Source organism: Oncorhynchus tshawytscha, linkage group LG09, assembly GCF_018296145.1.
Source record: "Oncorhynchus tshawytscha isolate Ot180627B linkage group LG09, Otsh_v2.0, whole genome shotgun sequence".
Taxonomy (NCBI): domain Eukaryota; kingdom Metazoa; phylum Chordata; class Actinopteri; order Salmoniformes; family Salmonidae; genus Oncorhynchus; species Oncorhynchus tshawytscha.
Genome location: NC_056437.1, coordinates 81069834 through 81093809, shown reverse-complemented (window position 1 = coordinate 81093809; position 23976 = coordinate 81069834). Strand labels below are relative to the sequence as shown.

Here is a 23976-nt window from a genome sequence, read left to right as displayed (position 1 = left end):
ACTGGGGATCCAGGCCCAACCAATCAGAATGAGTTTTCCCCATAAAAGGGCTTTATTACAGATAGAAATACTCCTCAGTTTCATCAGCTGTCTGTGTGACTGGTCTCAGATGATCCCGCAGGTGAAGAAGCCGGATGTGGAGGTCCTGGGCTGGCACGGTTACACGTGGTCTGCGGTTGTGAGGCCGGTTGGATGTTCTGCCAAATTCTCTAAAACGACACTGGAGGCGGCTTATGGTAGAGAAATTAACATTCTCTGGCAACAGCTCAAGTGGACATTCCTGCAGTCAGCATGCCAATTGCACGCTCCCTCAAAATTTGAGACATCTGTGGCATTGTATTGTGTGACAAAACTGCATATTTTAGAGTGGCCTTTTATTGTCCCCAGGAGAAGGAACACCTGTGTAATGATCATGCTGTTTAATCAGCTTCTTGATAGGCCACACCTGTCAGGTGGATGCATTATCTTGGCAAATGAGAAATGCTCACTAACAGGGATGTAAACAAATATATGCACAACATTTGAGGGAAATAAGCTTTTTGTGCGTATGGTACATTTCTGGGATTTTTAATTTCAGCTCATGAAACATGGGACCAACACTTTACATAGTATGATATGTTACGCTTGGTATGGTTACATGAGACAGAAGGTAACTTAAGGCAAAATTAGAGGAGGGAAAGGGAAAGGGGGGTAACTAGTCAGTTGCACAACTGAATGGCTTAAATAAATAAATCACTGAATCAGTGATTGGTCGAGCATATAACGTGAATGTCTAGTAACCCAAAGGTTGCGTTTTCAAATCTCATCACGGAAAACTTGTGCATTTTAGTTAATTAGCAACATTTCAACTACTTTCTACTTTTGAGCTACTTTGCAACTACTTAGAATGTTAGCTAACCCTTCCACTAACCCTAACCCTAACCTTAACCCTGTTAGCTAACCCTTCCCCTAACCCTAACCTTAACCCTTAACTTGACCTTAACCCTTAACCTAACCTTAACCCTAACCCCTAGCTAACATTAGTCAGCTAGCTAAGGTAATATTAGCCTCCTAGCCACCTAGCTAACGTTAGCCATAACAAATTGGAATTCATAACATATCATATATTTTGCAAATTCATAACATGTTGTACATTTGGCAAATTTATAACATATTATACAAATTGTAATTGGGAACTTATAATACGAAATGGATGATGGACATCCACAAATTAATACATACCATACGAAACATAACATAGATTAATACATACCATACGAAACGTAACATAGACTAAATGTAGTGTGATGTATTTATGTACAGAATCATATGAAATGCTCTGAGACCAGGTTGGGAAGTAGTATAGTGGTCCATTTTACAACCACTGATCAAAAACATATCAGATAGCATTGACCTAGAAAAAATGCACCTTTATACATTCCAGCTTGCGCCACTGCCTGTAGCCAAAACAGATCATAAATGCCTCCCACTGCATTCCTGAATTAATTGTAAACCAGAGAGTAATGCTATTTCATCTCCAAGCCACCTCGGGCAATTTATTTACCTACAGTTATTGCGACTTCAGAAGCCAATTAAAGGAGAGGTAGAGAGGCTGGCTGAGCGTTGGAGGGCAGAGTCCAGCCCAGCCCACTTCAAGTCGAGTCTCGCACCAGTCTATTTTCTCTTATCACAATCTGTCACGTCTGATCATCAGTGAGAGCGTACTGTATTCAACGAAAGACAACTGCGCAAAATAAGAACACGTTCTCAGGCAAAGTTAAACTTTTAAAAGGTAGGTCTTTGCAGTTATATTTGTGTAATAGCCTACTTATATTTGTTCGGGGTATTTTTCGTTTTTATAGATATTTGAATGATACTTGTTTGGTATTTATTTATTCAACAGATATTATGGTGTTTTAGACAGTTGATCGAAATTCTATAATTTGATGGCATATAATAACTAGGCTAAAGCAAGGACAGGTTAATGTGTCTTATATTTGAGAAATGTAGCAATGTTGTGGAAAATCCAGATATTTAGCTTCACAATTTTGATACAAGTCTGTAGCCTATACTGGCCCACTGATAAGTTGATGAAAGCAACAGATTTCAGTGTTGTCTTGTTATTTTTCTGAAATAATAAAAAACTTGAATAACTAATAATTATTTAAAAAACGTAACTTAATTCATACATTTGCATACCCAATCCATAATAATTTTGAAGTAGTGTTTTATCATATGCTATGTTTCAAACAGATAGGCAATAGTGCCTCAAATACAATTTAATACAATTGTATTTGCACATGCTTCGTAAACAACAGGTGTAGACTGACACTAAAATGCTTACTTACGGGTCCTTTTCCAAAAATGCAGAGTTAAAGATAAAAAAAATAGAAATAGAAATAGTGGGACAAGGAATAAATACCCAGTGCTCAACGAATAACAATAACGAGTGAAAATAAAATGGCTATACAGGGAGTACCTGTACGGAGTCGATGTGCAGGGGTAAGAGGTAATTGACGTAGCTGTGTATATATAGGTACGGGTAAAGTGACAAAGTGACTGGACAACAGGATAGATAATAGACAGTAAATAGACGGTAGCGTGTGTATGTGTGTGTGTGTGTGTGTGTGTGTGTGTGTGTGTGTGTGAGAGAGAGAGAGAGAGAGAGAGAGAGAGAGAGAGTATGCATGTGTGCACGTTTTATGTGTGGGCATATGTATTTTATGTGTGGGCATATGTATTGTGTGTGTGTGTGTGTGTGTGTGTGTGTGTGTGTGTGTGTGTGTGTGTGTGTGTGTGTGTGTGTGTGTGTGTGTGTGTGTGTGTGTGTGTGTGTGTGTGTGTGTGTGTGTGTGTGTGTGTGTGTGTGTGTGTGTGTGTGTGTGTGTGAGAGAGAGAGAGAGAGAGAGAGAGAGAGAGAGAGAGAGAGAGAGTATGCATGTGTGCACGTTTTATGTGTGGGCATATGTATTGTGTGTGTGATATATGTGTGTGTGTGTGTTTTGAGGTGTTAGTGCAAGTATGTGTGACTGTAGAGTCCAGTGTGTGTGTGTATAGAGTCAGTGCAGGAGATTTAGTGCATACAAAAAGGGTTTGTGTGTGTGTTTGGGTGTGCATGTTTGTGTTGGGGTGTCAGTGGAAGTATATGTGTATACTGTATGTGAGTGTGCCTACATTTCTGTTCATGTGTGCATCAAGATAATTAATCAAAGTTCACAGACAAAATGACATTTTTGAACCCCCCCAAAAAACTGAGCTGGAAGATAAAGATAAATATGCTAAAGATGAATATGAACTAGTGACATAATAGGCCAAGTTTCTCCAGGTCAAAACGCTAATATTGGGATTTCTGTTATTATGTCTTTTTAATGGCACCTTAGCTTGGTAATTTCTCATTTTTAAGGTACCTGTGGAGTAATGTCTTTGTTAGTTTCATACTCAAAAACATTCTATTAGAATTTGAACAAAGACAGGTACTGTTAATTACAAGATTAATGAGGAATGTACGCCCCCCCCCCCCTTCTTTACATGTGTGTGTTGTTACAGATAAATAGGCTATTATACTGTATTTCAATACTGTTATTTTGTTTCCAGGTTTCTTGCTTGTCTGAGCCATCCAGTGGATTGTCCAGGCATTGCCCAGTTTTGGATAATGCTATCACATTGAGGATTCTTATCACCATCCATTCTTATACTAAATACAAAAAAACTGGACTGATCTATCTGTCAGAAACGACATTCAAAGATAGATTTCCTAAGGAATGTACATTCCCCACTTCCAACATATTGAATTATGGACTGCCTAAGAACTATGTGACGCAGAGTGGAAAGCATCTTGTCAGCTAAAAAGAAAGCAACATTCCCAGAATACCAATGGAAGAAGCATCGCATGCTGCTTACGCTGCTGTTGCTGCCCCCACTGTGGTTCCCATGACCCCCTCGGTAGGGTACCTGCTCCGGATGTTCCGCGAGTACCAGAGCAATGCTGTCATCAGAGAACACTACAACTACACAGGCAAACTGAAGGAGAACAAGTACAAGGATGGACTAAAGCCAGAAGCCATAGCCTTCCTGCTGATCTGCTTGCTCATAGTGCTGGAGAATGCTGTGGTGCTGTTGGCCATCTGGAAGAATAAGAAATTCCATCTGCCCATGTACTATCTGTTAGGCAGCCTAACACTCTCAGACCTGCTAGCAGGCTTCACCTACATGGTGAACATTGTAACTTCAGGGGCCAACACGTTAAAGATGACCCCTGTGCTGTGGTTCCTGAGGGAGGGGGGGGTCTTTATAACGCTGGCCGCCTCCGTCATCAGCCTCCTGGCCATCGCCATTGAGCGCCACGTCACCATGGTGAGGATGAAGCCCTACCAGGGGGCCAAGCGAGGCCGGATGTTTGCCCTGATCGGGGCCAGCTGGGTGCTGTCAGTGTTCCTGGGGGTTCTGCCCGTCCTGGGCTGGAACTGCATGGGCCGTCTGGACCAGTGCTCCACCGTCCTGCCGCTCTTCGCCAAAAGCTACATCCTCTTCTTCATCACCGTGTTCACTGCTGTGCTGCTGGCTATCGTGGTGCTTTATGTGCGCATTTTTCACACTGTAAGGTCCAACACAAAGCACCTGGGCTCTGGCCCGCAGCGCAAAGGCCTGGCCCGCAAGTCCCAGAAGTACATGGCCCTGCTGAAGACTGTCACCATCGTGCTGGGCGTCTTCATCATCTGCTGGCTGCCTCTCTTCATCCTCCTCTTGCTGGACTTCTGCTGCCCGGCACGGAGCTGCCAGGTGCTCTTCAAGGCGGACTACTTCCTGGGCATCGCCATGTTCAACTCTCTCCTCAATCCCATCATCTATACCCTGACCAGTAAGGACATAAGGAGGGCCATCCTGAGGCTGCTGTGTCGACGCTGCCTCCTCACCAAGGATGGCCAGGTGAAGAAGATAGGTGTGCCCTTCCTAGAGTGCAGTACCAGTAAGACTGAGGCACCCTCCCATAGGCTGGAGGGCCTAGAGATCACAGTCTCTGCCAACTTCACCCCTTCCACTATTAAAGCCATCTACCCCAGGATGTCAAAGACATGACTTGTCCATGACCGCCTAATGCGACTCAGTAATAAAGATTAATTGTCCAATTACAGTAAGAGCAGAGTTCTGGAGAACCCCTTGACTGGACCAATCTTTGGCACCATCTTACAGCTGTGAGACTACTACATGTTACGTATGGGTTGTAAATGGAACTACAAGCAAGGAGGAAGTAATACTCTTCCTCTCACCTCAATGGTAGAGAACGTCAGCGGAACCCACCATTGTCCTATGTTTTGCCTTCCTCCCCTGGTCTGGCATTTTCTTCCTTGACAGATAAGCTGGGGGTTTCCACTTAAAGACTGGTTGGTCTATTGTAAGGAAGTCAAACCTCAGTCAAAGTGTTAGAGAAATAAATACCTTGTTGGTTTTTACTCCTCGGCGCGAATCATTAAACGAATTAATGCTGTTTTCATACTGTGAAATTCCTTTTCTCATACTGTATCTCAGCATACATCTTCCATAATCCAAACTGCAGAATAGAAAAACCCTCCTTGAAGGAATGGATTCATGTTTGTAGCTGTATTTTGAATTGACCATTTACCGGTAGTTAAAGAGAACCACTCAACCAGCAGCTGTGAAATTAACATTATTCATGTTTTTTATTACACAAACATTGAAAACACATTCAGTACATTTTATTTTGAGTCATACACATATTTAAAGTATACATTTGAGTCATGCTAAGGCTCATCCTTATATCCCCTCTAGAGAAAATACATAATACAAACATAATGACATGTAGTTAAAACATGAAGCATCCACACCCAAAACTGCTGCCAGAACTGTCATTTTTGTCATCTGGAATTCTGGGTAGAGGTTCACAGACCAACATTAGAGGCTTGGTGGCTAAGACACACAGAGAATGTCACATTGATGCCTCTTCTGGTTTGCACATCTTTGGAGGTCTCTAAAACACACGTAGCAGCAGACATGATTGAGAGCAATTAAAAGGACAGATTAGGCTTATTGACAGCTCTGGCTTTGTGGACTCAAAGTATGGAAAACATATTGAACACAGCCTGTTCACAAAAACAATAGCCTTCAGAACTTTCCTGAACAAGCTGGAGAATATCCCTCTCATGCAATGAAGTGTTAGGTGTATCTTCTGTAAACAGTGGTTAATAGACATTAGTAAAGACAAACCACAAATGCTTGGGGTTCCATGTATAACGTTCCATTGTGACAGCAGTGATTTTTGAAAGCAAGCAATTGACATCTTTCACATTGTATATAAATGTACAAATGAAAAAAAAAGAAGATATATCGGCCTTACTGTACTATACGGTATATTGTGTAAATAAAATGAACTGTATTTTGTTTATTCTGAACTAAATTTAATTTATGAGGCCACTGCCAATGTTTTATATGTACATTCAAACGATAAGTAAATGTATGTGAACAACATCTACAAAAAAAGTATTTTTGGTCATTGTTTTGCAGAATAAACATCCATACAAATAACATTTAATCTAGATATTTCCTCTCACCAAATCTTTGTGAAGTCAGAGGCCTCATGTGTGATAATATGAAAGTGCTAGTGTCAATGTGGTGAGTGCGATGTTTCAGATCTTTCACAGGAAGCTTACACTCCCATCATCCACCAGCTATAAAAGGCTTTGGCCTATATAGTCATCACATACCATATACTTCAACATTGAAAAGTGCATAAACACTGATAAGCAAATGTCAACTTAATTCACTTGAGAAGATGGCTCAGTCTCCAAAATATACATATACACCAAGGTGTAGTTTCCCACGATAGAGCAGAGACAGATGCCAAAGAAACGTACTGTATATCACAATAAATGGAAATGTCTGATCGATGCTGAAGTTATTGAAGTAAACACACAAGCACACGCGACAAACCCCCCACTTAACCCAGTGCACCAAATCCAAATACCACAAGCAACAACCCAAGAAGAAGGCATGCGCTTGTGGCAACACAGAGAGAAGGCAGCAGTCATTGGGGACAATATACTTGACGCCCCGTTTCCAGTAAGATTATCAACAAGAAACCACCAGCTGACGAGGTTACACGAGTTGAGATCCAAACGAAACCTGTCCCCCGCCCTGTATCAAATCAACTACTCACCACATGCTACACTGGCAGAAACCTACCTAAGCATCGGCAATAAAAATGACTCATTTACAAAACGTGTGGGATGTGCAATGAAGAGTAATGGTAAAAGTTGCATAAATTGTGTGTGAGCAAAAAACTGCCCTTTTCCATTCAAGACTAGAAACAAGTCCTCTCAACCATAAATGGTTGAACTCACTTTGTCAACATGGACTTTTGCAAGTGGGTCAAGCTTGGGCTGGCCACAAATGTAATAAATACATTTGCTCTAAAATGAAAATCTCCACAATAACTCACGTCAGGCCCTGCCAATTAGGAAAATTCAATGGGTTGACAACTAATAACAGCAACACATTATTACTGCAGCAGTTACAATTATCTTTTTGTTCAACCAAAATCTCAGAAACACTAGCCAATTGTGCATCCTCCTTGCTTTAGACATGGAAAGCCCATGGAGGAATAGCATTTACCATGAATAAGTGTTCTAGGAAATGTGATGTTTAGGAAAACTACTTTATTCAATATAACAAAATGTCATGGAAGTCAATACCAACAATAGGAATACAATCTTAGTATAAAACAAATGTATTACAACACACAGACAATCCAACTTCAGGACAAACAACTACTGGACAAATATGGCAACTTTCCTTTGATCTCTTCTACCATTCAGTGTTGACAAAGTTCCACAGCTCATCACTGACTGAACACCGAGACCGCACAGAGGTGTCTATGTTGATTGGTGTGGCCAGGTCAGATCCATAGTGCACTGTAAGGGATTAAAGTACACTCAAACTTTAGTTAAACGCAACTAAAACCCACATCAGCCAGCCATTAAACAAGAATTCCACATTTGTGACTTTGTGATGGAAAAACAGTTATGCAGTGACAAATACCTCCTCTCAGAATGTGTGGCTTCGTGTCATACTCCCACTTGATCTTGGTCACCTTGTGGTACAACTGGGCCACGTATCTGCAGAATGAACAGTTTGTCAAGTTGCACCATGCTGTTCATGATGTGAGATCAATGCTCACCGACTATCATGGTTTAGTGTGGTGGGCTCGTGTGGTGTTGGGAGTGATTATTTCAGTATGCTGTTAGTCCTACTCACATGGCTGATGGGATGACCTCCATAGTGTCATCATCAACCTCCTGCTGCAGGGTCTGCAGCTCCTGCTCCGAGTCACACAGACTCTCCAGCTTCCTCTGCAGGAACCTGAGGAACAGGTCAAGGAAACCAACACGGGGAGAATCTCAATTGGTGCTGTTCGACTCCTCGCTTCCTCAACTCCATCCTCTACTACTCCTCAACTCCAACCTCTCCTTGCCTGATTTTGAAAAAGGTCAATGGTAATTGAGCGGAGGTGAGGAAACAAATGCGCTTGTATTAAATAATATTCCTTGTCCACTAGTATGTCATCAGGCAAATTACATTTACAGGGGTAGAGTCCCAAAATAAGTGTAACGTGATAAAAACATTTAGCTAGTAGATAAAATCTATGTAGCTTTTTTTTTTATTTTTTTAAAGTGTGTGCATGCATTACTCTTTCGAGAAAACAGCTGATTTAAAGGGGTTGTTTCAGATTTTAACACACTACCGCGCTAGTCACCAGTAGGATCCTCTGCATACTCACTGTATGGCATATAAACTGAAATCTCAACACTTTCAGCAATGGATGGCAGCCTGGTCAGCCTGCAGCAATGGACAAGCTCAGGGTAGAATGTGACTGCTCCCTATATGTATTATCTGGACAACACAGCATTCATGTGCACCTTAGAGAGCACCAATTGCAGTACATTTATCAAATCAAGTGTACTTATATAGCCCTTCATACATCAGATGATATCTCAAAGTGCTGTACAGACACCCAGCCTAAAACCCCAAACAGCAAGCAATGCAGGTGTAGAAGCACGGTAGCTAGGAAAAACTCCCTAGAAAGGCCAAAACCTAGGAAGAAACCTAGAGAGGAACCAGGCTTTCTGTCTGTGCCGGGTGGAGATTGTAACAGAACATGGCCAAGATGTTCAAATGTTCATAAATGACCAGCATGGTCGAATAATAATAATCACAGGCAGAACAGTTGAAACTGGAGCAGCAGCACGGCCAGGTGGACTGGGGACAACAAGGAGTCATCATGTCAGGTAGTCCTGAGGCATGGTCCTAGGGCTCAGGTCCTCCAAGAGAGAGAAAGTAAGAGAGAAAGAGAATTAGAGAGAGCATACTTAAATTCACACAGGACACCGGATAAGACAGGAGAAGTACTCCAGATATAACAAACTGACCCTAGCCCCCCAACACAAACTAATGCAGCATAAATACTGGAGGCTGAGACAGGAAGGGTTCACAGAACTTGTTCTGTGTAGAGACAGAGCATGACTGAGTGAAGGATACTGTAGTTCAGAGTCCATGTTCTGGCTCCTTGCTGTATACTGCTGCAGCTCCTGCTCCAGGCTGTCCAGTTCCCACTCTGCCTGGCTCTTCTGCCCCTCCATGTCCAGCAGCTTCTGGCTCGCCTCATCCTCACACTGAACTACACCTGAGGACAATGACGATCAAGATTAGGCTATATATCTTGACGGTATGGAAAGAAAGTAAGTTATCATATGATAGGATCTACAAGTTTATTATTTTTCCTTACCGTTTAACACCAGTGTGATGGTTTTCATCGTGTCCATATGTCGCTCAAAGAAAGACTGCTGTTTTTCTCTCACTTTTCTTAATTCATCGTCAGCTTTGCTGCTTTTCAGTATTTTGACCATCGACTCTCCCGTGTCCATAACGTCCTGAAGCATGGTGACACGTCTTTTCTGTGGAAATTTTAGTAGAAATAGATTATAAATTACTGCCTGTTCTAGAGCAGACTAACTTAAACTCACCTAAACTCGTACATCGCCTTGGTCCGTACAATTGCCCTTATTTTAACGCCCCAAAAACGTAATACTTCCAGATCAACTTTAATGTCAATACCATTGTACAGCACAATTTATCCCCTTTCCAACAGAATCAATTACATGACCTTTTCTGCATAATTCAACAAGGCAATGAGCCCGTCGGGTCTTTAAAAATGGCGGGTGGGGAAGCGAAACTAATGCGTGAGTGAGAAGGAGAGATGTGTGGGAAAATAGCTTTTTTTCCCCACTCGATCTGTCCAACTTACCACCTATCTCCTCTAAAATGTAAATAAAACACTATAAAAATAGTTAATATAGTGTCATTACATACCTATTTGAAGGTTTGTGTCGAATTTGAATCATGTTTTTAGGGCGGTGCTAAAGTGATCTTAGAAGTGAACAGCTGCTTTGAGAATGATGATCGCACGCAATGACTAGGTATTCCCCCCTTACCCCTGTCCATTTGTTTTTAAAGGATGATAGAAGTGCTACACCAGGTGGTGAGAGATTGTAAGATAAATTGTTGCTTTATGCGTACTGTACGTTACGACATGACACGTCAAGATGTAACGGAGGGTGTTTTTTCAACTTTTCTCCAATACTATAGAGCCATTACCATGTCAATGAACAGAAACGTAGTTCACACCCCCGATTTTGACGTCAACAGTCACATTAGTTTTCTTTGTAGCCTCGTTTGAATGTTGCGGTTGCGCACATTTGTACGGAACGGGGTGAGTTTACGTTAGCTGGTGCATCATCACCACTAAAATTGTTTGCTGCCTACGGTCAACAAAATAAAATGCTATGTCTAACTAAGGTTAGCTGCAGAGGCTCTTGCTTGAAAACAGCATTCAACTTAATGCCCAGACCCACTGACGACAGCTACGGTTACTATAACATCTTAATTAGATACGTATAAAAAGTTGTACAAGGCTTGACTTACCGTGTTTTGCCGAATGTAAACAGTCCACTGAGTTTTGCTTCACTTCAGTCGTTTCCGTAATTCAAATTTGTCCTGCGAACGCACGCGCTAACATGAGGTGCCAGCGAAAGTGCCTGACGGAATTTTTGTTTCTAAACAAAAAACTAAATTACAGGACAAATGTAAAGTATTTATTCACATACACAATAAGTAGATGCCTACAATTGAAAATATCGAATTAATAGAAAGCGCCAAAAATATCAAGCGTTGTGATTGGCTAGATCCACATGGGGGCGCCAATGTCATGATTGCACGATTTATTTTACACAATGGAACCTGATGGACCCACGGAGTTTAACTTTCGTTAGACGAACAACGTATAGCAGTGGTTCCCAACCCTTTTCGATTACTGTACCACCAACTGAATTTTGCACTGCCTGGAATACTCCCCGTGTGCATTTTACCAGTAGACCTATGGTCTATTCTCAAATACCCCGTGGATAGGCCAAGTACCCCTGGTTGGGAACCAATGATGTATAGTATTGTAACGACCCTGCAAGGGATCCCTCACTCCTTGATCCCTTGCTTCTCGGTCTTCTCTTGAGCCTTTCGTTTCTGCCTGCCAAGCTGCCTGAAGTGCAGTCTCTTGGGATTCAGTCCATAGGCCTTCAGTCTCTGTCCGCTGAACTCTCGCCCACCCATTTTCACTCTGAAGGGCCCCTTCCCCGACATGAGGCGGCTTCCTGGGTGCCTGTTTTTCTTCTTGGGCAATTTTGGCCTTTCAGTCCTTGTGTTGGCAGTCTCCTGAGTGGAAGCAACGGTTTCCTGCTCCAGTTTCAACTTCTTGGATTTGGGTACCAGGAACTCCTCTTCCAGGTCTCCTGCCTCTCTCAGTGCCTGGACTACCACCCCCTCACCAGAGTCCAATGCAGAGCTTTCCTGACTGGGTCCAGCCTCATCATCATCATCCTCCAGATCCTTGTCATCCTTCTCTGCATTCTTCATCCTGTCTCTTCTCTTCTTACCCACTTTGGTCTTGCCCTCTGCTTTGTCCTCCCTGCAAAGAAATATGAGCACAAGTTGGTCAATGACGATAATTCCGTTTTCAGATTTCTTAGAGAACATATTCTGCCAATCTGCATATGGTAGAATACTCACTCAGCATAGAAAGAGTTCAAGACTTCTATCTTTTTCTTCACATTTTGTCCTTTGATTTTGTAGTTCTGCAAATCACTCATCTCCTCCTTGTCAGACCTGAAAAGGAGATAGAAAATAGAAAAGGAAAAATCTGAAAGACCATTTTCCCCATAAGTAGCTGATTAGTAAATGCCTACTGTTTTGAGACCAGGTTCAGTACCTGAACATGCAGGTCTTCTTTAGCGAGGCCCAGCGGTTCAGCTCTTTCTCATCTGCTCCAAGGATCTGAGGGAAGAACAAGTTACTTTCTGTAATAGTAACATATTCATACAGCCACTTTAAACATAGATGCTAAATCCACAGAAATGACTTTAAACCTAATTTATGCAGATAAGGTTCCAAGCAAGTTGATAACTCGGTGCATACAAGCATTTCCCTTTCTATCATTCTGTCTCCTCATCCTCGTCTGCTCAGAGAGAAGATTAACTGAAGTCATGCCCTGGTCAGAGCTGTCCCCGGAGGGTGGCAATACCAGGTCAGTCACATCTCAGCTCATCAGTGCAGGATTCTGGGTCTGTACAGTACTATACTATAGCACAACCCAGGGTTGGGGGGGGTAAATGAAATTTAAATTCCAGACAACTAAAAAAAGTTAACCAAACTCCAAACTTTTCTAATTGAAAAGCATAAGAATTAGAATTTTAGTGTACTTCCTGAATTGACCCCAACCCTGAGACAACCTAGTAGGAACTAGGGCCCCCAGTCTCACCTCGTCAGTGGACAGGCCAAAGTCATTGGCCAGGACCTGCCTGTAGCGAAACCTGCAGGGGATGTCGTCTATGATGTCCTCATAGTCCAGCTTATAGTACTCGTCCAGGTACTGCTCAAAGGACTTCTCCTCTGAAACACAAAGGATGGATGCATGAAAGAGCATTCAGTCTCAATATCTATAGTACATCGAACAGAATCTAAAAGGTTATGGAAAATAACCCAAGATTCATGGTGCTGAACCTCCTGAGACTTACGGGGGTCAAACACAGGCTTGTTTTGGGTAATGACCTCAGCAAAATGAGACTTCTTTCTCTTCTTTCCCATCAGCAGGGCATCCACCTTCATCTTCTCCTTTTTCTTCTGCTTCTTGGAGGTGCTTGGCTGACTGGGATCATAGTCTGCATCCATCTGGTCAAGTGAGAATTCAGATGAGTGAGTCACATACAATCTCAAACATCAACAAGACCTTTATTTCTGACTAGCCGCCACTAAATGTGTTTCTTAAGGTCTGCAGGCAATGCTGAAGTGATGGTCATATTAGAGGAACTCACAATAAAGTCTGGATCTTCACAGTTTGGTAGGTCATACTCTTCTCCTTCATGCTCCTCTTCTTCACCACCATATTCCTTGTCTCCAACCTCTCCTGTCCATGTGTCCCAGTTCCAGTGTTCTGCAGGACAGAGAAAGCTACCTTATTACAATGCCACCGATTCTAAAGTATTAGATTCTACTTGAGATAATAAAATCAGCAACGAGTGACTTACCACCCTCTAGCTCTTCAACTTCAAACTGGGGCTTCTCCCCCTCTTCCTCTCCATAATATTCATCACCAAAGAATTTCTGGAAGAAGATAAAAATGCAGGGAGAGACAATAAGAGGAGTGTCTTTATTTACAATCCGTTTCTCTTCTTGAGGTGTGTGAGTGGTCACCTGCATGAGCTGGTCATGCTGCTGGGGGTCAAAGTCTCCCTCCAGGTCCACCTGACTGAAGGCCAGCTGCTCGTTGCCTGTCAGCTCCTGCAGCCGCCGCAGTTTCTGCATGATCTCATTACGCTTCAGGTTCTTCAGCTGCTTCAGCTGCTCATGCTTCTGCTCCTTCTCCTGCAGGGGCCAGAAGAGTGACAGGTCAGTTTGTTGGGAGGGTGAGAGAAATGAGGAAGGGATGGAGTGATGAATAAGATGAACTAAAAGAGAGTCTACTGACCCTTTTCTTCCTATCCTTCACTTCCTCCCTTTTGAGCTTCCTGCGCTCGTCTTTGGAGCGGACAGAGGTGGCAATGGTACGGGGGTAAGTCTTGATCTGTAAGGAACAATAAGATACTATATGAGACCAAGGTACATACACTACGCCATACAAACAGACATGTGCATGTAGAGACGGGAAAGTCCACCTTCTGGGCATCAGGCTCCTCAAAGCGGAAGTTGTAGTGTCTTTCAAAGTCCTCCTGGCGCTCCAAGAACGACTCCCCATCCTCTTCTGAGTTCTCCACGTCATCATTCACCACCTCGTCATAGCTGGGGATCCTGCACACAGCCATGGCAGATTAGTACACAGTCAGAGCGGTGCTGAGCACTGCTCTACGATTACAATTGAAAGCATACATGGACAAAACATATGTGTAGACACATAAAATAACTTGTGTAAATAACTGTTACCCGTCCACATCATTTTTCTCCATGTAGCCCTTATTCAGGACAAAATCCCTAAGGAAACACTCCTTCTCATCCAGCTCTGGGTCGTTCCAATAGTCCCTCAGGTATTTCTGTCTCAACACACAGCACATATTTCAGTCACAGCTCTCTTGCCCTCTATTCCCTCTATTCCAACAGTTTCTCCATCACTCACCATGTCCTGCACCTCTTCTGGGCCCCCCAGCTCTGCCTGGCCTTTCAGCCAGTCCACATAATCCTCTTCCTCTTTATCCTGTTGGGTAGAAAGATAACAGGTTAGAGGAATAGAATGTTTCTCTCTGCAGTGCTTTATACTGTATGATAAGACAAAGTCAGGCACCGGTTCCCACGGACCTTCTCTTCCTGTGTTTTGCTCCTCCTCTTCAGCAGCTGAAAGTCCTCTTCACTGCCCTCCTCATCACTGTCCTGTATGAATTTACGGAAGCTGGTGGAAGCATGACACAGTGTTTATGTTCCAAAGACAGTTATAAAAGACAGAAAACAAGAGTTTATTTATTTGTGTAAATACACCATGTTCTTTAGGGCAAAGGTTGTGATTACACAGTGATTATGAGAGAATTTAACCCTTACCTCTCTTTCAATTCTCTCTGCTCCTGGATGTAACTTGGAGATGCAGCTCTCTGTCAAAGAAAGCGAAGGCAAACAATACATGACTTCTCGTGACATACCTCCATGTAAATGTGTCAAACAATGTATCATAACATGCCTCTCTCCTCTTTGCAGCCTCTTCATCGTCACTCTCCTCGTCATCGTCATCCTCATATTTACTGGGAATGAGACAAATTGTTATTGTCAAACCATTTGCCCAAAATTAGATACAAAGATATGCACAGTAGGAATACTGCAGCTCACTCACCCTCCCCTTTCCAAGATAACTTTTCGCTCATAGTCTTTCAGATACATTGGCTTCTCTGTGGTTTTCTTTGAAGTTGAAGGCTGGGCATCATCCCCAATGGATGCATCTGATTAAGAATGAAAAGTTTGGTGGTGAAAGGCACCTCTTAAACAAACAAGCAACACAGAATCAAACTGTCATACCATAATCAGTTGCAGCAACACCAAGACACACTGACTGATGACATACCTTCCACCGTGTAGAATGTTGCATCAGTCTGATAGATCTTAGGATCTTTCTTCTTCAGCAGAGACAATGTTCTGTAGAAGTCCCTTTCAACTTTGGGGTCAAGTTCCTAAGAAGACACACATCAGTCTGCATTGAAATTACAAATATACGGGTTAAGGACACAAAGGTAGGGACAAAAACACTGACAAACCATAAACAGAACACCATGGCAGTGTTTGTATTGCGAACTTGAAACGATATAGCTAGCCAAATTAGATACAGTAATAGCACTTACCACCTCGCTATCATCATCTGATTCTGAATCTGAACCAGACTCACTCTCGTCAGCTTGGTCGCCATATTTGTCTTTCACTGAAATAATCAATAATGAACATGACAAGCCATTCAATGTGTTGGAAGCATTCCGCCAGGAAAACAAGTCAGAACTAAATTGCTATCTAGCTGGACATGCTAGCTAACGTTACCTAGTTATAACCAAAAATGTAATGATGGCTAAGTTAACTTCTGAGCGTATTAATATGTAAGTTAAATAAATTACAGAATAAGATTAATTTCAAGTGAGAATGGGATCAAAAGTTAGCAAGCAAGTTGAAAAGGATAACTTTAGCTAACATGACGGCTGGCTTGCTAGCCATCTAGCTAACAAGCTTGGGAAGTCACACTTACGCCTTTGTAACTCTTCTTTTTGTCTATATTTGTCATATTTCTCTGCAAACTTTGAATTAATCTTGAAATCCGATTTGCCTGACATGATTACTTGTGAACTGGATAATATTTATCGGGAAAAGGATTCAGTGAAATCTGTTCATGATGCTAACATCCACAGCAGCGTGTGTAGAACTACCACGTGGTTTCCTGAGAGGAGGGCCAGAGTTCCAAACGAGGATCAAGCAATCATAGGTTTAGAAAATATGTACGTTTTATCAACAAATATATTTGTTGCCAATATAAAATTATTTTTGGTATATATTTTTTAAAAATCACAAAATATTTCTTAGAAATATATTGGCAATTCAAATTAAGGGTCCTAGTTTGAGAACATTGATGGCTTTGCCTTTTGTGTTAGTAAGAACATTAGTATAATTTATGTTGAGTAATAATCTCCAACCTAGTAGCAATGTGTGCGTCAGATACAATGCTAATCTACTCTGTAGCTATCTAATGTTTTTGTGTTGTTTGTGTGTGTAGTAGCCCATCACAATGTTTTTGGAATGAGACTCAGTAGCACAGCTGGAGGCGCTCTAGTACAAATTGTTAATATGTATAGGCCCATATGCACCATGCTGGTCCATCCCTATGGTTTTTTAAATATCATAAGGTAACCAGACAGTGAAAGTACAGGAGATAATGTCTACTGGGAGGATAGTTTACACAAGACTTAGGAATGTATTTGTATTTTAAAAACAGTAATGGAATTCATTATTCCAATTATCTGACTCAGAAAGAACAGGTCAAAGACACCAGTTTACCAGTTTACTCGAGACAACTATTCCTTTTTTACACTTCATCAATATAATGTTCTGTTTTTGTCTAGTTGGACGAGTTAGGCCTATGCCCAAATTATCTCAGTATATTATGTTTGTCACCTCAACATTCCTGTGGCTCTGACCTCTTTGAATTGGGCTTTACTCAGATCCTTTCAAACAACAACCTAGTATATGGTCTTACATGGCATCAATTATCACCCATGTTCTCTTTGCTGTTTGTTCTTTGTACATAGCTACTCTGAGTCATGTCTTCATCTCCCTGGGCCCCCACAATAAATGATCAGTGATGTTCACATTGCAATTCTTTGCCAATCTATGTAGCTTATCACCACTGTCAAACGAGTCTGTCAAATAATAACACATCCCACCTAAAGCAAATAATAGTGCCTGAGACTGTTTCTGGAATGATTAATGACTTTAAGTAGTTTCATTCACCTCATGTCTTGAATAGTTGACCAGGTATTGGAGGGCTCTAGGGAGTGAGGCTGCAGTGGGATTCAGAGAGGAGGAAGGTGTTTATTTGAGGTCTGAGGTGATAGCCAAGGGACAGCAATATAACTCTGTCGTTTCACGAAATGAGGGCCTTTTTGCATCCCTTTGATGTTTTAAGTAGAAATTGTGCACCAATGTTACATTTTTAAAGCTTGTTATATTCAATGAAGTGCTCTTTAATATAGACCACATAGATACTTCAATAAATCAGATTTTCTTTCATATAAATGAAGACAAAATTCAGTATTTGGACCTCAGTGCACCCTCTATGACTTTCACCATCATTGTAAAGCCCCAGTTAATTTGCTGCTTTGACCAAGTCATTTCTGAAGATCAATATTTATTTAATGTGATTAGTAATTCATTTTAAGGTAAAAAAAAAAAAAATTGTCCCTCATTTTAAGGTCAACCCTATTACGTGAACTGAATTCTCATTTTAATATGGTGAAACTATTACTTGACATCTAATAGTCAAATCATAGCATACAAGAAGGTGAGTTGGTTCTACTCTATTTAGCCATTTTCTGGTGTTTTGTGGTGAAAACTGAGTGGTTCGAGCATACCACTCAACCCTGTTACCCATGGATAAACAAGCTAGAAATGTTTTAACAATTTCATTTTTTTGTATTGTATTCAATTGCACCTCCCTGTGGCACGCAACAAGCTTCCTTTTCCCCTGTCACAAGGGTATGTATGGCTAATTTAAGATAAAAACTTCAACCCTGTAACTTTATTCTAGACTCAGTGCCACATACTGTAGTAATGTAGTTTTTGAACCTCGAGTTGTGAAAACTAGTTTTTTATTGGGTTGAACATGTGCTCTTTATCGCAGAATATTACAATTAAGTGAATTCAAACAGTTTTTTTTAACCAAGTTACACATCTCAAACTGGTGTAATTTATGTATCCTTTTATAATAGCCTACCCCGTGGCTCAGGAGTTTTTCTCACCTGACCTGGCATATGTTCAAAATTAGATGAAGATTGTCTTCATCTGAAGAAAATAGATCAAGATGGGATGAATCATTTAACTGGAAGCAAAACTACAAATCAATGCTTTCTGATGTGTAGAATAACACTGTATCATGTCATCATTACGTGAGAGGGCTCACCTAAAAATGTCATGATATATAGGTAAACAATGGACAAAACATCAACAGGTTTCAGAAGGAAGCAGTGTCCTTCCCTGGCCTATTTTCACCCTCTGCCCACTGCTTCCCCTTCTGGGAAAAGTGAATACATCCAACCTCTGCATAGAATATTGGCAGATATTCAATGTACACAAAAAAAAACATCAGGATGGCCTCACCATTTATCTCTTCTGTAATGTTTACGTAAAATGAGAGAGTATTTTTTATTTAATTTTTTATTTTTATTTTACCTTTATTTAACCAGGTAGGCAAGTTGAGAACAAGTTCTCATTTACAATTGCGACCTGGCCAAGATAAAGCAAAGCAGTTCGACAGATACAACGACACAGAGTTACACATGGAGTAAAACAAACATACAGTCAATAATACAGTATAAACAAGTCTATATACAATGTGAGCAAATGAGGTGAGAAGGGAGGTAAAGGCAAAAAAGGCCATGGTGGCAAAGTAAATACAATATAGCAAGTAAAACACTGGAATGGTAGTTTTGCAATGGAAGAATGTGCAAAGTAGAAATAAAAATAATGGGGTGCAAAGGAGCAAAATAAATAAATAAATAAAAATTAAATACAGTTGGGAAAGAGGTAGTTGTTTGGGCTAAATTATAGGTGGGCTATGTACAGGTGCAGTAATCTGTGAGCTGCTCTGACAGTTGGTGCTTAAAGCTAGTGAGGGAGATAAGTGTTTCCAGTTTCAGAGATTTTTGTAGTTCGTTCCAGTCATTGGCAGCAGAGAACTGGAAGGAGAGGCGGCCAAAGAAAGAATTGGTTTTGGGGGTGACTAGAGAGATATACCTGCTGGAGCGTGTGCTACAGGTGGGAGATGCTATGGTGACCAGCGAGCTGAGATAAGGGGGACTTTACCTAGCAGGGTCTTGTAGATGACATGGAGCCAGTGGGTTTGGCGACGAGTATGAAGCGAGGGCCAGCCAACGAGAGCGTACAGGTCGCAATGGTGGGTAGTATATGGGGCTTTGGTGATAAAACGGATTGCACTGTGATAGACTGCATCCAATTTGTTGAGTAGGGTATTGGAGGCTATTTTGTAAATGACATCGCCAAAGTCGAGGACTGGTAGGATGGTCAGTTTTACAAGGGTATGTTTGGCAGCATGAGTGAAGGATGCTTTGTTGCGAAATAGGAAGCCAATTCTAGATTTAACTTTGGATTGGAGATGTTTGATATGGGTCTGGAAGGAGAGTTTACAGTCTAACCAGACACCTAAGTATTTGTAGTTGTCCACGTATTCTAAGTATGGTTAATATGTTTCCATATAGATAGGTTGTATTTCATATTAACTACACTGATGATATAAACGGTTTATTACACCAATCTGTTTGAATACCAGTATAAAGGATACTGCCCATATTGATAGTTTGTTACACTTTTACACTCTGCTGTACCTCTAATAAACTCCAGCTCCAGTTCAGCTGTACTGAACTCATGTTGTTATGTTAATGATTAAGGACAACCCGAGGTTCTTTGCTTCAAAAATGCGTCATGCCAACAAAAACAACCAGTCTAGGACACTGTGTTAGGAAATGAAGTCATATTCCGGGGAGCAGTTATTTGTTTGGATGAATGTCACAAGTAGAGTAATCAAACAAAAGGAGGCTAAATATCCAGCTGAATAAGTGTCCTAGTTACTGACAGCTGGTTAACATTATTCCGCCAGTGATCCAAACACCAGAATCTACTTTATCTTTAAGTGTGTGCAGTATTGTCCTACTGTAACATAATCTAGTGTCCAAGGTCAGTTAGCACCCATGACAGTCTAATATGGATGGGGACTCTCCTCATTTTCCTAATTTTCCATCTTTCACAATGGCAGCCAGAGTCACAACCTGAATGGAATGGAGATGTATGTGGGTTTGTATGTTTTTTATGTATTTAATGTATATGCATAGGTACGGACGTGTGTGTGTGTTTTCTTGGTACGTTATCATTTATCCTCCCTTCACAGCCTTGAACTTTGTCTACAGTAGGGAGCCTGCTGCCAGGACACATAGACAGTTTGACCTGACCGATACAGCCTGAGACCTCATTTCTTTCTTGGATGCTGTTCCTGTTATTCTTGGACACTGTTTTTTAAGGCTGCCACCACAATCTGCAAATTGTTTCAGTTGGAGATGTGTGCTGTGAAAAGTGTTCTCTTGAAGTGTTCTTGTGCAGTAGCTTTGACATAAACTGGTGTCATTATGACTTTGTAAACCAGAAAGCTCCCGGCAATATGACATGAAGATGAGATATTGCAGTCTACATATGGAAAGAAAGTACCCATACACACTACCTCCCAGCTTGAACATATAGTAGGTCTACGTCCCGTCAATAAATAATCAGATCTGTGCAGAAACAGAGTGCTCCTTTTTCTTTCTTTGAGACAAAAACAAGCTCACACTAAAAATCAGTCGTCTGAGTCCATATAATTAAACACAATAAATCAACATAGTCCGGAAATATAAAACAGCTGTGTGATTTGTGTATTTACAATCATACAATTTCATAAATAAATACATCATATTTTCCATGCTTCTGTCAGGAATTACAGAACGTTTGTGTTATTCAACAGGCTGTCATCCTGCTAATATAATGGCCATTGGTAGTGCCCTTATTATCTAAAAGGTTAAAGAAATGTAATTCTGGAAATATTTAATTCTCAAATTAAAAATCTGATGGAATATAATAGATAGATTTATGTGAAAGGTGACTATTTTGAAACTAATAAAGCATCTCAATATTGAATAATTTTGGAAAACCAAAGGCAGCGAACACAACAGTTAACTTGTAACTTGTATTTTGTGTATGTATGACACATTTACAACACAAAAAGGCTCGTCAGACCAAAACTTCAGGCTTCAAGTAAAGTACCAATCACAGTGTAATGATTCTAAAATAAATATAAGCATTTTTTTATGTACATCAAATGTTTAACGGTGTACAAATTCTACACTGGGACATCATGACCACTTTTTGTTATGAATATTTACAAATACATTATGAACATAATATTTACATATTCATGATCTGCACTGTTGATGTTAGTTAACACACATTTCTGGATTCATTCCATATGGCTCTTGAATTAAACAATATGTTTATCCCCAACCCCACGTTAAAAAAGGAACCATAAACAAACACTTTCACTGACTCAACAATAATGTCTTTGTTAGACTTAGGCCATATGTAATTACCCAAACTCTCTGTCTGTCTAATACCTGAAACACTGTGACATCCTCAAGGTCAAACACATTTCATTGTAAACAGTTAGACACATTCATTTCACTCTGACCTCAGAGAAAGAGGTGTCAAACATTGTGGTCTAAAGCCACCTCAACACTATCATTAGTATTTGAATACATCATCTGGGTTAAAAGGTTAGCAGCATGATATATAATGCACTTGGACGGTTTCTATTTCAGTACCTAGAACTGTCATAATCAGTTTTTACTTAGTCAAATAAATATCTCTCTCCAGTAAACAATTCTGTGAAAACCATTGAAAGGAAACTTATGTTTCTGAACCTGAATGAAGACATGATATGCTACACTCTTAGAAAAAAGGGTTTGAAAATGGTTCAACTGTCCCCATAGTAGAACCATTTTTGGTTCCATGTAGAACCCTTTTGGATTCCACATATAACCCTCTGTGGAAAGGGTTCTACCTGGAACCCAAAAGGGTTCTTCAAAGGGTTCTGCTATGGGGACAGCCCAATAACCCTTTTAGGTTCTAAATAGCACCCTTTTTTTCTAAGAGTGTAGTCTGTGTACTACTGTTGCATGACACATGAACAATGAACATGGCTCCTATGGTCACATGGTCCCGTAAACCAATTTTTTAAGGCTTTCTGTCATAGAAGAATTACACAATTATATACTGCTCTCACACAGTTGGACAGGAAGCTTGAGAATGAGTGGATGACAGAAAGTTAGACAAGGGAGAAAATGAGAAAGATACATCTCAGACAGACTGTCCTAAATCTACTGTCTTGGCTTGCAATTAAACACCATATTAGGGAAATTGACAGCAATAGTGTTACCAAGGCACATAGACATAGAGTATAAGTGTCAGTGGGTTTAACCGCCCATTTGGATAGTGCTCCACTAGTGAGGCAATGTGGACAATTGGTATAAAAAGCTATGATTTGACTTTGTCCCTGTCTGGTAATGTTATAGAGGTTAACTTGGCTCATGTATAGAATTCAAGACAACATTCACTATCAAAGGGTTTCATTTCAACAAGTGGCTCAGGTGTTAGTTTAAGTCAGATGTTGATATTAAAACAATTCAGGAACAAAGAAATTAGTCTAGACATAGAAAATGATATGATCTGCTCATTATTTCTCAACATTTTGTCAGTCTCGGACATAAGTAAAATAAATACCTACATTATTTACAATACCTAATTTCTGAATTCTACAGTGGGGAGAACAAGTATTTGATACACTGCCTATTTTGCAGGTTTTCCTACTTACAAAGCATGTAGAGGTCTGTAATTAGGTACACTTAGGTACACTCATAGGTACACTTCAACTGTGAGAGACTGAATATAAAACAAAAATCCAGAAAATCACATTGTATGATTTTTAAGTAATTAATTAGCATTTTATTGCATGACATAAGTATTTGATACATCAGAAAAGCAGAACTTAATATTTGGTACAGAAACCTTTGTTTGCAATTACAGAGATCATATGTTTCCTGTAGTTCTTGACCAGGTTTGCACACACTGCAGCAGGGATTTTGGCCCACTCCTCCATACAGACCTTCTCCAGATCCTTCAGGTTTCGGAGCTGTCGCTGGGCAATACGGACTTTCAGCTTCTTCATCAGACCACATGACCTTCTCACATTCGTCCTCTGGATCATCCAGATGGTCATTGGCAAACTTCAGACTACCCTGGACATGCGCTGGCTTGAGCAGGGGGACCTTGCGTGCGCTGCAGGATTTTAATCCATGACGGCGTAGTGTGTTACTAATGGTTTGCTTTGAGACTGTGGTCCCACCAGGTCCTGCCGTGTAGTTCTGGGCTGATCCCTCACCTTCCTCATGATCATTGATGCCCCACGAGGTGAGATCTTGCATGGAGCCCCAGACCGAGGGTGATTAACCGCCATCTTGAACTTCTTCCATTTTCTAATAATTGCGCCAACAGTTGTTGCCTTCTCACCAAGCTGCTTGCCTATTGTCCTGTAGCCCATCCCAGCCTTGTGCAGGT

The 23976-nt window shown here is 40.9% G+C and overlaps 3 protein-coding genes and 1 non-coding gene across 5 annotated transcripts; 1 reads left to right on the top strand and 3 right to left on the bottom strand.

Moving 5' to 3' along the window:
* The first annotated feature begins 1531 nt into the window (after nucleotides 1-1531).
* On the top strand, nucleotides 1532-6519 carry LOC112234587 (sphingosine 1-phosphate receptor 1). Its single transcript, XM_024402781.2, has 2 exons — nucleotides 1532-1771; nucleotides 3574-6519. The coding sequence occupies exon 2, from the start codon at nucleotides 3853-3855 to the stop codon at nucleotides 5053-5055; it is 1203 nt and encodes a 400-aa protein (XP_024258549.2). The 5' UTR covers nucleotides 1532-1771; nucleotides 3574-3852; the 3' UTR covers nucleotides 5056-6519.
* A 1115-nt stretch (nucleotides 6520-7634) lies between these two features.
* LOC112234510 (kinetochore protein Spc24-like) lies at nucleotides 7635-11118 on the bottom strand. Of its 2 annotated transcripts, none has more exons than XM_024402676.2 (6): nucleotides 10972-11118; nucleotides 9776-9944; nucleotides 9529-9673; nucleotides 8248-8352; nucleotides 8032-8108; nucleotides 7635-7904 (listed from the first exon to the last, which is right to left on the bottom strand). In XM_024402676.2, exons 2-6 carry the CDS (start codon nucleotides 9927-9929, stop codon nucleotides 7798-7800), a joined length of 588 nt encoding a protein of 195 aa, XP_024258444.1. In that variant the 5' UTR covers nucleotides 9930-9944; nucleotides 10972-11118; the 3' UTR covers nucleotides 7635-7797. The 2 variants fall into 2 exon arrangements, with proteins under 2 accessions (XP_024258444.1, XP_024258445.1); XM_024402677.2 differs by lacking the exon at nucleotides 10972-11118 and adding an exon at nucleotides 10360-10596.
* Nucleotide 11119: 1 nt separating this feature from the next.
* Nucleotides 11120-16501, bottom strand: LOC112234508 (protein KRI1 homolog). The gene is made up of 19 exons (XM_024402674.2): nucleotides 16301-16501; nucleotides 15909-15985; nucleotides 15635-15740; nucleotides 15407-15512; nucleotides 15257-15317; nucleotides 15121-15170; nucleotides 14884-14974; nucleotides 14705-14782; nucleotides 14515-14621; nucleotides 14250-14382; nucleotides 14063-14158; nucleotides 13789-13959; nucleotides 13623-13698; nucleotides 13410-13528; nucleotides 13113-13266; nucleotides 12857-12987; nucleotides 12308-12372; nucleotides 12109-12204; nucleotides 11120-12007 (listed from the first exon to the last, which is right to left on the bottom strand). Exons 1-19 carry the CDS (start codon nucleotides 16383-16385, stop codon nucleotides 11518-11520), a joined length of 2292 nt encoding a protein of 763 aa, XP_024258442.1. The 5' UTR covers nucleotides 16386-16501; the 3' UTR covers nucleotides 11120-11517.
* On the bottom strand, nucleotides 12554-12651 carry LOC112234526. The gene has a single exon (XR_002950905.1). It is a non-coding gene; the product is annotated as a Z30 small nucleolar RNA (small nucleolar RNA).
* Nucleotides 16502-23976: the final 7475 nt, after the last annotated feature.